Source organism: Megalops cyprinoides, chromosome 8 (genome assembly GCF_013368585.1).
Source record: "Megalops cyprinoides isolate fMegCyp1 chromosome 8, fMegCyp1.pri, whole genome shotgun sequence".
Lineage (NCBI taxonomy): Eukaryota > Metazoa > Chordata > Actinopteri > Elopiformes > Megalopidae > Megalops > Megalops cyprinoides.
Window position 1 is genome coordinate 6,800,592 of NC_050590.1, and position 15,162 is coordinate 6,815,753.

Genomic DNA, 15,162 nt, shown 5'->3' on the forward strand with positions numbered 1-15,162 from the left:
CTGTCACGGCTGTGACAGATACGGCTCTTCAGCGGGAAGAGAAAAGATCCGGGCCCGCCGAAGTCGGCTGCTGAGGACTTCGTTTCAGTCCCCGTGAAAGTGCCCCCCCCGCCCCCCAGCAACACCAACCATCCCTATTTAGTAACAATTCCTGGCCTAGAGAAACAGCAGCAGCTCCCTGCTGCAGCGCTGGCTTCAAGTCCGCAGGGTCTGCAGCGGTGGAATTGTGATGGCTCGGTCTGAAAGTGCAGCCCTGCGCAATGAGGTCCCGGTGTTTTCAAGGCCATGCCACGTCTGAGAGCCGCTCGTGTCAGGAGGAGAGAGGAGAGAGAATAAGGAGTCCGTTCAACTGAGAGGTGGCTTGGGCCGTGGCAGCATCTCTCTCTCTCTCTGTCTCTCTCTCTCTCTCTCCCTCTCTCTCTCTCTCTTTCTGCTGGCGAGTGATCATTCATTATCAGAGGATGTGGAAAGCAGTAATGGAAAATTGAAGAATTGCTTTTCAAGTCATCGTGCAGAAGACAGCCAAGCTTTTGTATCACTGTCAACATGGATCAATCCCCCCTCTCGGCTGGCAGGTTAATGCGAGGCACCGTTTTTTTCGTTTTTTTCTTTTTGTGCCTGGACGTGAGAACTACTCAAAATGGGATTGTGTGAGGCTGATTGAACTGCTCTCCAGATAGAGAGAAAGAGGTAACAGGTATTTCAGTTTTGGGGTGATTCACCTTCTTACAACCACCCTTTGAGGAACAGTGTGGTCTAGTGGTTGGAGCAGGGCTTGTAACTCAAAAGTTACAAACTCAAAGCTGGTTTGACTTCCAGGTGGGCAAGTTCTGTTCAGCGCCAGTCACAAGTTTGGACATGCCTGATTAAGATAATGAGAAACATGCATTCAGAGTCTAAAGGCTTATGCATAAATGCTTGAAATCTGTTTCATAGACAAATATAAATAATGACATTGATGCCTATGTATGAATTTCTTTCCAAAAAAAATTATTTTCTAAAAAATATTTGTTGGCTACTTTGAAGGATCAGAAATATAAGTTTTGACTCGTTTAACACTTTTTTGGTCACTGCATAATTCAGTTTGTGTTATTTCATACATTTGATGTCTTCTGCTATTCTAAAATGTGGGGAATAGTAAAAATACACCTTCTATGAGTAGGTGTGTCCAGATTTTTGACTGGTGCTGTACCCTTGGGCAAGGTACTTGAACCTGAATTTCCTCAGTAATTATCTAGCTGTACAAATACATAAACATGTAAAAACTGATCTCATTCACTCATCTCTGCTAACTGAATGTAATAAGGAATGTCATGCCACACCGTTGTTGTTTTCGTAATTGTCCCAGGAGAGGACTGGTTCTGTTTCAGAGTGCAGGCGTGGTGTACTTGTGTCTTGTCACGCATCCTGAAGGAGTGTATCTACCTGTCTCCCCTCCAGGTGTGCCTCTGTCCACGCAGTGGGGGCCACAGGGGTACTTCTACGCCATCCAGATCGCACAGTACGGTCTGAGCCACTACAGCAAGAACCTGACGGAGCGGCCGCCCCACGTGGAGGTGTACGACACGGCCGAGGAGCGGGACAGCCGTCCCAGTGCTTGGGTCGTGCCCAAAGGCTGCTCTCTCACCCGCATCCACGATAAGACCCGCGCCACCGCCGTGCGCCAGTTCAGTGCGCCAGGTACCGCCATTACCCCCCCCCCCCCAAAGGAAATGCCACCTGTCCCACCACATGAAACATGAACTCCACCACCTCCGTCACCTCTCCCCCACACAATTGTCAGCCCTGTCCCCAACACACTAGTGCCACCTCTCTCCCAGACACTGATGCCACCCCTCACCCCCACACAAACTGCACCCCTCTCATTCCACACAATGCCCTCTCTCTCCCCCTACATGAATGTCCCTCTCTCCCTCTACATGGAAAAAAAAATACTCCCTCTCCTCCACATAAACTGCGCCCCTCTCCTCCCACACAAACGCTCCCTGTCTCCCATACAAACACCACCTCTCCCCAACAGACCCATCTTTTTCCCATTCCACCATCAGCCCTATCTCAGTCTGCCTCCTCAGCTCCTCCCCCCTTCCCTTATCAGAGCGTGATCAGCGCCTCCGAATTGCCTCCCCGGGCGCCCGCTCCCAACGCCTCTTGTTTATTCCGGGGGAAGGCGAAAACCATTCCAGCGTTGCCCCGCAATACATACATAAAACGTCGGTTTGTGAAAATTTAATTAAGACGTTTCTGAAGCCGAGGCGCTTCCAGAGCCTGGCACTGATATGTGTGTTGTTGTTAATAATACAGTAATGTGTTTTTGGCCCCTGCTAATCGATACCCATTAGAATTAGCAGGCCGGTCCCTCTGTAGCCTACGGGAGAAATTGCTGTCGCCACCTAAGCTGGTGATCTCTGCGGGGCAGGCCAAGGGAGCGCTGATATGCTGCTCAGCAGAGATGGGGTCTGTTATGTATTCCCTACTCATCCTTTATTGATGGCAGAGTAATCACAGGGCCACAGCACAAATCCACTTACTCCCGAGATTGCCTTAAGTAATGGATTTATGAGTGCATTAAACAGCACTATGAATGGGCAGCCAGACTGTCTTCTCCTGGCCCAGCTCACACTCTGCTCCTTTTTCCAGAAATCGACCAAGATCATTCTTCTGTTTTTTTTTTTTTTTTCTTCCCCCCTCCCCCGCTCCCTGTTCCCCCCGCACATATGAAAGCCAAGCTAAGTGTTTTGGAATGCAGCACGCTGGCCCGGTCTGCCGGCTCGGCTCGGAGCAGAGCAAACAGCCAAGGCCCGGGCTTCTGATGAGTCCGGAGTTTGCCCTGCGTGTGTCAGCGAGGGGGCGGATGGAGGGGGAGGGCCTCTGAATGTCTGAGCCCCCCTTTCCGCCCCAGAGAAAAGATGCTCAGACACGAGGATCAGGCTGTCAGCAGAATGTGCCGTATTTAAGTGGTTCTCAGCAGGACTTCGGCTGAGACGCCTCTTCTCTCTCTTTCTCTCTTTCTCTCTCTCTCTCTCTCTCTCTCTCTCTCTCTTACCCACAGATGAGCCCCATTTCCTTCTAATTAAGTACAGCGTTCAGTGACACATGTGAACTGTACACCCTTGGGGGCTGTTTGTTCAGAGACACACATATTTGAGTCTAAGAAAAAAAAGTAGGAGGACAAGGAAAACACAGTGTACCCCCCCCTTCCTGCGCCCCCAAATCAGAATGTTGAAAAGAGTCTCAAGATTTCATATCATGTGTGCCTGTGTTCATTTCCTTGTCTATTTCTGTCTGGTACAGAGAATTCTGAAGGAATATCCCTCCCGCTGGGCAACTCTAAGGACTTCATCATCTCCTTCGACCTGAAGTTCCTCTCCAACGGGAGCGTCTCGGTGGTGCTGGAGACCACGGAGAAGAACCCGCCGTTCGTCATCCACTATGTCACCAGCACACAGCTCATCGCCTTCAAGGACCGTGACATCACTTACGGGCTGGGGCCCCGCACCGCCTGGAGCACGGTGACCCGGGACCTCCTGACGGACCTGCGAAAGGGGGTGGGGCTGTCCAACACCAAGGCCGTCAAGGCCACCAAGATCATGCCCCGCCGCGTGGTCAAGCTTGTGCTTCGGGGCCGCGGGCTGATCGACAACATCACCATCTCCAGCACCGCCCACACTGCCGCCTTCTTTGCCGCAAGCGACTGGCTGCTCCGGAACCAGGACGAGCGCGGCGGCTGGCCCATCATGGTGACCCGCAAGCTGGGCGAGGGCTTCCGGGCGCTGGAGCCGGGCTGGTACTCCGCCATGGCGCAGGGCCAGGCCATGTCCACACTGGTGCGGGCGTACCTACTCACGAAGGACCCTGTGTACCTCAACGCCGCCCTGCGGGCCACCGGGCCCTACCGTCTGCCGTCAGAGCAGCACGGCGTCAAGGCCGTCTTCATGAACAAGTATGACTGGTACGAGGAGTACCCCACCACGCCCTCCTCCTTCGTCCTCAACGGCTTCATCTACTCCCTGATCGGCCTGTACGACCTGGCAGAGACGGCGGGGGACAAGCTGGGCCGGGAGGCGGGCGTGCTGTTCAGCCGCGGCATGGAGTCGCTGAAGGCCATGCTGCCACTCTACGACACGGGTTCGGGGACCATCTACGACCTGCGGCACTTCATGCTGGGCACTGCCCCCAACCTGGCGCGCTGGGACTACCACACCACCCACATCAACCAGCTGCAGCTGCTGGCCTCCATCGACAACGCGCCCATCTTCAGGGACTTCGTCAAGCGCTGGAAGAGCTACCTGAAAGGAGGCCGGGCCAAGCACAACTAGGGTCCAACTGGCCTTCAGCCGGGCTCCGAGCCAAGCGCTGGGTCCGCCCATGTGTCGGGGTGGAGGGGGAGGGGGGTGGTGGGGTGGGGCGGGGCGTTGAGGAGGGGCCGAGGTCTGGGCGAAAAAAACGCAGTCTGTTTTGGTTTGCGTTGCAGAGAGGTTTGCCGAGCTCTGTCGCCATCCCCAGATTTATTTCAGAGTGCGTAATTGCAGCCTTTGGCTGGTAGTTGTAACGCACCGCAAATGTGGCTTGAGGGCGTGTAGCTGGAAGCGGGAGGAAAGAGAAGAGGGAGTTTTTCCTCTCTCGACTCCAGACGTTGAGGTATGATCTGAGCAGGACACTGACAGGAAGCTGTGGAAGTGAGTTTGAGGGGGAGTTGGACGGGCGGGTTTTGGGTCAGGTTCAGAACCTTCTGTCTGCGTTGTCTCACTGTGTTCCTACATCCTGGACCCTTTTGTGTCTTAATCTGTTGTTTCGTGTCAGTGTTTCGGAGGTGGGTGGAAACGTGGACGGTATACGCCATGTTAAACTGTTTCAGAAAAAGCTTACAAAGTGGGCCATTTGAAACCCTCCCTGTACCCAAAGAAACAAGCGGGGGGAAAAAAGTCATTCATTCTCATCTTAATTTTTGAAATCGCACCTTGTTTTGACCTACAGACTGAAGTTTCATGTCTGGGCATATGTTGAAGGTGCTGGCTTGGCAGATAGAGGTTTTTTTTGTTGTTGTTTTTCTTAAGATGTCCCTCTTGCAGTAGACAGTGGTCAGGGGTTTATCCTTATCCTATCCTCTGTTTCACAAAGACAAGGGTGCCTGATTTCAGAGTTTCAGAAAAGATAAATCTTTTATATTCTGGCTGGCATCTCTTCATGCTGAATCCGACGTCTTTCGCCTGTTTGCAAAGCCCACCCTCCCTAAACAGTCCTTCCCTCTTCTCAGAGACAGATGCCCACCACAGGGAATCATCCCGGCCCAACTCCATAATAGTTGACCCCACCCTCGTCCCCCACCTCTTTACTTGTCTTCCTGGGATCCTCTTAACAACTTTAATGAGATGGTCTGGTGTGGACCACTGTCCCACTGCACGGCTCCTCCCCACAAATACTACCCACAGTCACTGTGTCCGGATCAGAGCCTCAAGAACTACAGGCATAATTCTGTAGGTGGTTATTATGTTTTGTGCTGATCTGGGGTCAGCCGGTTAGTGCTGAATGTGGCGCGTTTCAGCCTCCTCCCCTGTGTGTGTCTGTGCTCAGCGGAGTGAGGTAGAGGTGGCTTCCGCAGCTGGGATTCATTACACCTCCCCAGGGGGCTCCTGCGGTCATTATCCCTGTAGCGGTTCACTGTCCCAGGGTCAGGCAATGGCTGGGCCGACTTGGAACAGATCCGCACTTCGGCTGATCTGGGATTGGTCACGTAGCTAGGGAGTGAGTGAGTGAGAGGGAGGATTACCCCGCAGTCAACAGCAGTGTAGGATCTGAGCCGGCCACTCTCGGTGCATTACTGAGAGGCGCGTTATCGCGGGCCGGATTGGCCTTTTGTCACATGGAGGTTTGGCTCCAGACAGCCAGACAGCTGGAGGACAGGGGGTTGGGTTTGTCGCAAGCTTTGTGGTAACCACAGTCATCTTAGCCTCCAATTTGTCGTTTCCTCAAAATTAAGATCGGGATCTTTCTGAAACCACAGTTCAGTGAATCCCACCAGATGGTCGTTTTCCTGTCTGAGATTTTTAAAAGATTAGGGAAATGAATTGGGTATTATCATGTTCCGCCAGGGTTTGAGGCGAAAGTGTGGAAATTTTACGTGACCTATCATAAGTTTTTATTAGTTTTGTTCCAGAGAGCTTTGTTATGTATGAATATATCTGACAAGCTTCAGGTAATCACCACACACACAAATGCATATACGCACACGTCCGCGCACACACACACACACACACACACACGCACACACACACACACGCACACACACATACACATACACATCAACACACCAACACACACACACACACACACACACACCCCAACACACCAAGCTTCTATTCTCACAGTCCTCTGCTTAAACTTCACTCTACAGTAAACTGTGTGGAAAATAAAGGGAAAACTCTTGTCTTAAATTTCTCCTTTCTGGATTTTCCTGCCTTCTCTCGCCTGTGTAATCCATGTCCACAGGGGGTATGGTCGTGGGTTGTCTTAACATTCATTCATGTATTTATTTTGATATTCCTCACACATGGTGCTCATTGGCACCATTTGTAGAAGTGAGTTGGGGGGGGGGGGGGTTTCCTTATTGTTTTTATTAAATCAGTACATGTATCCCTGTGAGCCCTTTTGCTCATCACCAGTATCCTGCAGCTAATAGTGGTGGGTGGGCGTGGGTGGCAGGGTAGCGTGGGCGTTAGCGTAGGGGTCTCGGCAAGCACAACACAAATGTGTTTTTAGTCGCTTCAGAGGAAGAGGGCCGGCGGCGGGCTTTGAGCACAGAAAAGGATTCCCCCACACGCGCGTGGAGAGACCGCTGGCACCCGGGGCTAATGACGCCCCGGTCTCTCTCTTTCTCTCTCTCTCTCTCTCTTTCTTTTCTTCTCTCTCCCGCCGGCCGCTTGTGTGGGTTAAACCTGTTTAATCTCCCAGCTCTCCTATTGACACATTAATGAAAGTGTAGCCGGCCTGGGAGATGCCTCTAATTCCTCTGGTTAATAGACCAGAGAGAGGAGTGTCTTGCAGTCAGAAAAGGAGGCACCCAGGGTATCTTGAATCGCCGTGGGGTCTGGGGTTTGCTCTGACTGCTGGACCACGGGGGTCTGATACGCCATCCTCCCGAGCGCGTGGAAAGGGGTTTACGGCAGGACGTGGCCACTGGGGAAATTCGGATACCAGTAAACACCCCCGTTTCCACAGCCTGTGATAGGTGCTGTGGTGCACCCGAGTGGGGACGCTCACAGCACAGTCTTTCACCACAGACCCCTTTGTGGAGGTGTAGTGGACTGCGCTAGGTGCTTCTTTTTTTGAGTTCAGACGTGTCAGTGTCATTTTAGCACCCAGTCATTGTAACTACTGACACTAACGGTGCACTGTAGTAATGATGTCATTGCCAGCTCCTGCACCACTCCACTGAAGCACTGCCAGTGGGTCAATGAAGCCCTGAAGGTTTCCAGACAATGGCTGCCCACTGCTCCATTTGTTCCAAATTGTTACATGGGAAAAAAAAGCCTTGCACAATGTTTATTTAAGCCCATTATAATGAGACTCCACTGTGCCAGTGCTGTAGGTGTGGTTCAGGTAGCATGGTAAGTGTAGTCCATGACTACAGCGCAAGCAAGCGTGGTAATTGTAGTTTATTTCAGCGTCGTGACGGAGGCACAAGCAAGGAGGCGGTGGTTGTGCATTCTAGGGTTCTGATTAGGAGTAATTCTGAGTTCATTTCTTGCCTGCAGGGTGGGAAATGGCACGGTTAGGAGTGAGTTTGTCTGGGAGGATGCTATGGGAACATGAGGCACTGGCCTTGTCTTACGTGGACATTTGTCTTGTAAACACTACTATGCATATACTCATTACTTCATGGGACTAAGGAGGCAGTTGATATCTAAAAGGGAAATGAGACGGAGATCTCACTTCGCTGTTCATACCAAAGTCTCGGTTATCTTGTTTATCTTCATTGAAGCTCATCAAAAGCCAGAATTATGTTCCGGTTTTATCGTCTCACGCTGATATCCGTAAAGCGGTTGTTATTATCCGGTGTTGGAACAGAGATTTGAGATTTGACAGATGAAAAATTGGGAATTATAAGATATGCGCTCGCCTGCCTTCTTAAACAAAAAAAAAAATCAGAAGGGGGAGAGACAAAAAAAAAACTGCCTTTTGGAAATTTCTGTCTAGAAATTTAGATCCTGTAGCATAAAGAGTTGGAAATATAGTGAACAAAAAGACATTTGTAATTCACAGCAGTCTATTTAAGGGGATGTGTGCAACTGTACAAATAGTGTTAGGATTCAAGTAATATTTCAAAGGGATCATAGACGAATCCCTGTAGGGGTCGTATTTTTTATCAGCTCGTCTTGCATTCTTTTAAATGATGAAATCATTCGCTTGGGGCAAGCTGTTTGTCGCGGTTAACAGCACAGAAGCACAGCTGTTAGTGTCATTGGTTGATTATCTTTTTGGTTTGTTCTTTTTATTTTTCCTGACAGTGTGCAAGGCCTTCCTTTTGAAAGCTGCTATTGTTGTTTCATGGTGAAATTAATAATTGTATTGGTCCTATTTTCCTTTTTTTTTTTTTATTGTCCAGTATCCTGTAAACTGACATGTGCAGCTCCTGACACATGTGACATATGCAATAAAGTCTATACTGGATTCCTTGTCAGTGGTGGGGTGTCCAGAGAGGTTGTACAGACTTTGCAATCCAAGCAGAAAGTGCACATGCTACCATTTTTTATGCAGAAAAAAAAAGTGTTTATATAAAGAGTCTGATCTTTGTGCTTACAATGGCTTTTTAAAGTTGTAAAATAAAGGCAATTTTTCTTAAAGCAGTGTCTGCTGGCTTTTTCTTTTTTTTTTTTTACTCCTGATGCTGCGAGATTAAAAAGAAAGACATTCCTTAATGTCTCTCTGTGTTTACTCAGAACTCCCGCTGTGACAACCTCCTCGTCTCAGAGAGACTCAATCAAGCGTCTTATTTTTTTCCCAATTTCTTAGTTTGATTTCATAAAAGATCTGGCTCTCGCACGCGCGTGCGCGCACACACACACAGACACAGACACAGACACACACACACGCACAGAGAAAGTTCTGTGAAATTAATGATGTCTCTGAAGGATTTGCAGCACAATGGGCAGTAAACTTGGTGGAGCCTCTCGACCCTTTCCAGGATTTTATAGACTCCAGCACTCTCCCGTCCACCGCCGGCTAATGATATTACCTTTATCCTGACAGCGAGTTTGTCTCCCTCCCTCAATTAGCCCGGACTGGCTCCAGGCTTTGTCCTTTTAAGCCACTTCTATACTTTGATATTTCCGCCTCCGCCTCCCATCTAGATGGCTCTGATAGCATTAGATGAGTCCGTGGTGTGGTGGAGACGGTGGAGACGGTGGCGACCCACAGAAAGGAGCAATCTCTCCCCCACTCCCCCCCACCCCCCCCCCCCCTTGCCCATCTGATCTGATCTGATTACCGCCCGCATGAACCCGGCCCTCATTGAATTGGGTCCTATATGGGAATAGGTTGTCTGGAGAACACGGAGGATGGCGGGGCGCACGGAGTGGTGAGGGGGGGCAGGGGTGGGGGGGGCGGTTTGGCTCCTTCATTCAAACCAAGGGATCGATAACGGCAGGGCACCGTCCGCATCCTGAACAAAGGGGGGGGATGCGGGAAGCAGATGAACATCCCCTGCCTGCAGATGGACCGCTCCGCCAGCCAGCAGAGAGGAGCCGGGGTCCCCTGCTGTCTGGTTCACCGCGGGCAGGAACGGAGCACGCCCCCTCTACCTTTAGATGACTCTGGACTCAGCCCCTGAGCTGGTTATTAATTTAGTTTTCTTTTCAGGGTGGGGGGGTTGAGGTTGGGGGGGGGGGGGGGGGCATGGCCTTTTCTCTCTCCGTCTGCTGCTCCGTGATTGATGCTGATCGGCCGGTGGTTTTTTGTCGGCTCTCCTCTGTGGGCGATGTAGCGGAGAGATTGTTATGACACGGGCACCAGTGTCTGGGGGTCGCCCCTGATGAAACTGGCATATTGTGCCTATGGGAGGCCACCCTGTGCCCTGGCAGCCATGAGCTCGAACTGCTGACTGCCCATTACTAACATGGGGGGCAGAGGACAGCGTGTCTTGGTGCCCGAATGCTTCACTAAAAATGTGCAGTCAAAAGGGCATACGTGGTCTCTGGAGTGCTTTAGCATGAGCCGACTAAAAATCTGAAACGGCTGCCGTGACGCGGCTTCAAACAACATGTATTTGCCACTTTTTAAAATTTGAAGTTTTTTTTTTTTTTAAAGATTAGAGATTTTTAGGCTGTCTTTGTATAGTACATATAATTCTTTGCTGAGATCTGAGGACATCTGGCAGAAAGAAGGATAAACAAATGTAGAAGATGAGGAAAATGTCCAACCCCCTTTTTTGAGAAGAGGAATTTTTTACTTTGTCTGTAACCATGGAAAATAATAGCTACATCTCATCCCTAACAGTCAGTTCATCACGTCACAGTGTAAACACTTCAGTCCTCTGGCTTTTTAAGGGGAAACTGACCAAATTCAATGCCTCAACCGCTATAGTATGTGTTCTGAAAAGACAGTAAATTCTTTTATCTCGAAATGCCTGGGGCATCACGAACCACAGGCGATTAGTAAATTAGGAATTTGAGGTAAGCATTACATCACCGTTGGTTCAGCCTCAATCCATTCTGTTTCTACCGTTAAGAATAAAATGGAGTAAGAATCTCGGGAACAGTGACATCCAAGAATCCGAAGCAAATAATAACCACCCAAGAAAAGCCAGTGGCACTAGCCAGATTGCAGGGACGAAAAAAAAGTTTTCCCTGCAAGCTCAGAGATCTGTACTTTGAAGGGGCTGCTGGGATGAGCTGGAATGGGCCTCAAAGACCTGGGATGATCAAGTGTTGTCAGGGTGGCAGGAGCTGCAGCTTCTGGGACAGCTGAATCTTTGCTGTCAGCTTCAAGGGTAGCAAGAATGCGATAGGCGCGCCAGGTAGCAGTCCATAGTCCGGCGCAACCATGGCAGCGCGGCTCTCGGTTTGGGAGCCACCGAGGAGCCTCAGATGAATTGATCCATTTTGAGAACGATTGCAGAGCCCCGTCCCCCTTCACCCCCCCCCCCCAACATTTTATTTATTTGTATGCAGCGCTGGCTGCGTGGCTGTCCATTTTTCATACTGACGTGATCAATCTGAGAAACCAGCTCTGTCTGCTGCTGTGAATCTCTGTCTCAAATGAGCCTGCCCCACTTCACAAACGGCAGTGTTAATTACGCGCGTTGGCCTTCCGTTCCTGCTGAGAAGCTATGGACCGAGGATTCATTGGACCGTTTAAATGTTAAAAGGATTACTCGTCCTGAAGGAGGCCATATGTGTTGGCTTCGGTACCAAAAAAAAGACCCCTCTACAAAGTGAATCTGTACTGAAGGCTGAAAATTTGTCCCTTTTTTTTACCCTTGAGGTGAAATATTTGTCACCCACAGTACTGAGTAATGTTAAATCGTAGGAGTCTGATGACGCAGTCTCGTTATCACAGCCAAAGTTACGGAAGCCAAGACTTGCGTTTAGAGACATTTTCCCAACCCTGATCCTGGGTGCACGCTGTGAATGCCAGATTGTACGATGTTAGGCTGTATTTGAGAAAAGGGTTTCATCAGAGCAGGATTTGAAATAAGAACTGAGTTTTACAACACTTGACAGATATATGGTGTTTTGTGTTTGTGGGGAAAAAAATTGTGCTGTGGGGTCAGTGTGTCTGTGAAACACGCAAGTGACATAAGCTTCATTCTCGTCACTTTTGTCCGTTGAAGAAACTAGAAATACTAATTAGTATTCAAATGAATTCTGGCTATTAAAGTTCCGAACAACAATTCAGGAGAGGAATTTTCCAACAGTTCCTACATAATTAACAAACCCATCACATCTACAAGTATCAAAATCCCACTCGCCACTTCCTTTCCACGTCAGCTGTTCATGGCATCCCTCCCCCTCCCCATCTTCTTTTATTTCTATTCTTGTTTATGATGTGCAAATTTCGGGGGTGTCAACAACCTCGGCCCACGGCCAGGCACGATCCTTTTATCAGACTCCAAGCCAAAGATCAGTACCCCCATACCCTCATGACAGTAACGCTTACAATTCTTACTGCGTTAAAATTCATACCTACTGAATTAATGATTTTAAGAATTAATAAAGATGCTGTATGGCTTAGACTGAATTTGAACAGCTGGTTGGGTTTTGTTGAGGCAGGTTGGCAGTTATATACACAGACCCAGATATCCCAACTTTATTTAAGAGCAAAACATTAATAAGAATATGGTGAATGAACACCTTTAATGGAATCTATCCATCTGCACAACAACACCTCCGACAATGCATTTCTCATTATTACAGACTATAAACAGGTACCTGCCAGGTGATGTCAAACCCAGATTAGTTCTCAGTCACAAGATTAATCACACCTAATTAATTAGAAGCTGTTGAAACCAAAAATCTGGTGTGTGCAGTGTGCCCTAAGAGGTTGGAGAAACACTGTATTTCTTCTTCTGCTATAGAAAAGATAGTTCCTAACTTTTTCCACATAAGGAAAACAAACAAACAAAAAAAAGCAGTTTCCAGGGACTTATGGAGGGGGGCTGAGAATGCAGATGAGCGGTATTTCCTCTGCAGCCTATAGTGAAACCTCGCCTTCTCCGTGTAGGAACTGGTCCCCAGCGAACGCCCGGCGACAGAGACGCTTGTGCCTCCGCTCGCGGGTCTCTCTCTCTCTCTCATTCCGGAACCTCCGGCGTGTGAGTCAGAAGAGTTCCTCCATATCTTCCCTGCTGTTCTGACTGACAATGGAAAGCCTGGCTCCTGGCACAATCTGAGCCTTCTGACAGTCTCACAATCCCGGTGACAGAGCGCAGATGCTGGAGCGAGGCAGAATGTCGCTGACGGATCAGCGCGGGGCGCGTTGTTTTTTTTTTTTTTCGGGGAGTTTTGCTTTGTGGGAACACAGCGTTTCTCAGTCCCGGTCCCGGATGAATTCTGCGCACGCTGATTGTAGTTCCAGCTGGGCCGGGCTCGATTCGTTAGGGTGGATTGAACTGTTACTTGAGCGCCGAAGATGGATTTGACATCTCCTGACAGTGACTAGTCAATGTCATTTGTAGAGGAAATTTGTGGTTGGAATAGGTTTTTGTTGGTAGAAAAAAAGGTACACGACAACTTGTAGCTGGTCTTGTATGCGTCTTAGATTGGCAATGCCTTACATTCAAGGCAATTGATAATGATTACTTAAATGTTCAACTGATCAATCGATGTGGGGCCTAGACCAATTCAACAATTGGATTTGCTTAATTAGCTAGAAAGCTGCCCTACTTTGAGTCTCAGATGTTAGAAGTGAAGCCATATGACATTTATTTTACCTTTTATTAGGACAAAGACACCTCTCTGTCCATCACGTGATGTCAGATCCAAATAAGCATTCAGTTCAAAAGCTCAATCAACACCAAGCAACCTGGATGCAACTACAACCATTGTACAGTGGGCAGAAGTACATCATAGTGGTAAGTAGCAGGGCTGGTAACCAAAAGGTTGCTGGTTTGATTCCCTGCTGGGGCACTGCTGCTGTACCATTGGGCAAGGTACAGCAGTAAATATCCGGCTGTATAAATGGATAACGTGAAAACTGTAACCAATGTCTGTGGCTCTGGATGAGAGTGTCTGCTGAATGTAATGTAATGCATAGAGTGATCCACCAGGACCGGCACTGAAGAAACACTGTAGCGAAGGAACCGTGGGCATGGAGACAGCTCACGTCGGCAGCAGTTTGATCTCTGCTGTTCTGGGGCCTGCTCTGAAGATGCAGCAGGCAGCACGGGGGGGGGGGGGGGTTGCTGACAGGGAGCGACACCTTGGCTGAGAAGAGCGCACTAATTAGAGCAGATCGGGAGTCAAACACGGCAACGGCTCCTCTCTCACCGCAGACAGGGAGAGAGGCAGTCTGACACATCCAGTCAGGCCACTGACATAGCTAACTTCATGTCGGTGACCTGGGATTCGCTGCAGACGGCTGGCAGAAACCCGAAGGCCCTCTTATTTCAAACACGAAAAAAAAACCCCAAGCTTCTGTCGTTTTTCTTTTCCTTTTTTTTTCTCCCCCTTTGTAATTCACTCGTCTTCTCCAGGGCCGTCTCAGGCGAGCTTCCACTCAGCACCATGGCACCTGGATTCTGTGAAAACATGGCGCTCATGAGCAAGACAGCGACATCAAAGTCAAATCAAACATCCCTTGTACATTCAAGAAGCTCACCCTTGCCAGATCTGACATATCCTTCATTTTCATTTCCTCTCCACTTTGTTGAGAAGACGGTTGGTATTGTAATTAAGAAAAACAGTCCAGCAAGAAAAATGTCTATCAGTCTACTCTTGAGCTGTGTACGAGAGACGATCTGATAACCGTTTTCTCACTCTAAGCCCACACCCATACTGGGCTGTGATTTTTTTTAAAACACTGCCCCCGTGTGTTTATCATAGGCAACGACAGACAATGATGCCTTTCAGAGTGGTTACTGGTCTTTGTCCTAGAGATCTGCTGTGATTGGTGTACACTACTTGTCTCTGTTCTTTAGTGCCATTAATTAGGGGTAGTTTAGCTGTTAATTTTCTGTTAACGATGGTACAGCATCTATTTTTCTATTATTTGCCAGATGTCCTAAATTTGTTGTTGGAGGCATGTAAAAAAGCCAAACAAAGGTATTTCTTCTGCTTTATAATGTTAACAAAGTGAATATACAGGGCGCGAAACGATTGTACACGTCTGTTCTGTTGTGCTGGAAGTCGCTCTGGATAAGAGCGTCTGCTAAATGAATGTAATGTAACGTAAATTGTGAAGAAAAGTAGACATTTTTTTATTCTGACGCCGGAGATTCATTACGGCGGGAAAAGAAATAAATTCCACAGATGTTGTCTCAATCTTGACCAAACAGCACACACTTCAGTCATATTCACTGAGATTGGTCTAAGGGCAAGGGAGAGGTCCTTTAAATGAAAAGGTGTAGGAGTGGTCCAAGAAACTATCTGCAGTGTTATGCAATGACGGTCTCAAAATGTGGGCATACCTGTTTTTCTTTCCTTTTTTGTCTTGTCTGTCTTGTTGAAC

The 15,162-nt window shown here is 48.7% G+C and overlaps 1 protein-coding gene across 1 annotated transcript in view; it reads left to right on the plus strand.

Annotated features, from left to right (window-relative positions):
• Positions 1-4,358, plus strand: part of LOC118782100 (D-glucuronyl C5-epimerase B) — a 51,807-nt gene extending 47,449 nt beyond the window's left edge. Inside the window, exons 4-5 of the mRNA XM_036535354.1 lie at positions 1,441-1,680; positions 3,292-4,358. Of these exons, the coding sequence (XP_036391247.1) occupies positions 1,441-1,680; positions 3,292-4,316 (1,265 nt within the window). The 3' untranslated portion in view covers positions 4,317-4,358. The remainder of the gene's footprint in view (positions 1-1,440; positions 1,681-3,291) is intronic.
• The last annotated feature ends 10,804 nt before the right edge of the window (positions 4,359-15,162 follow it).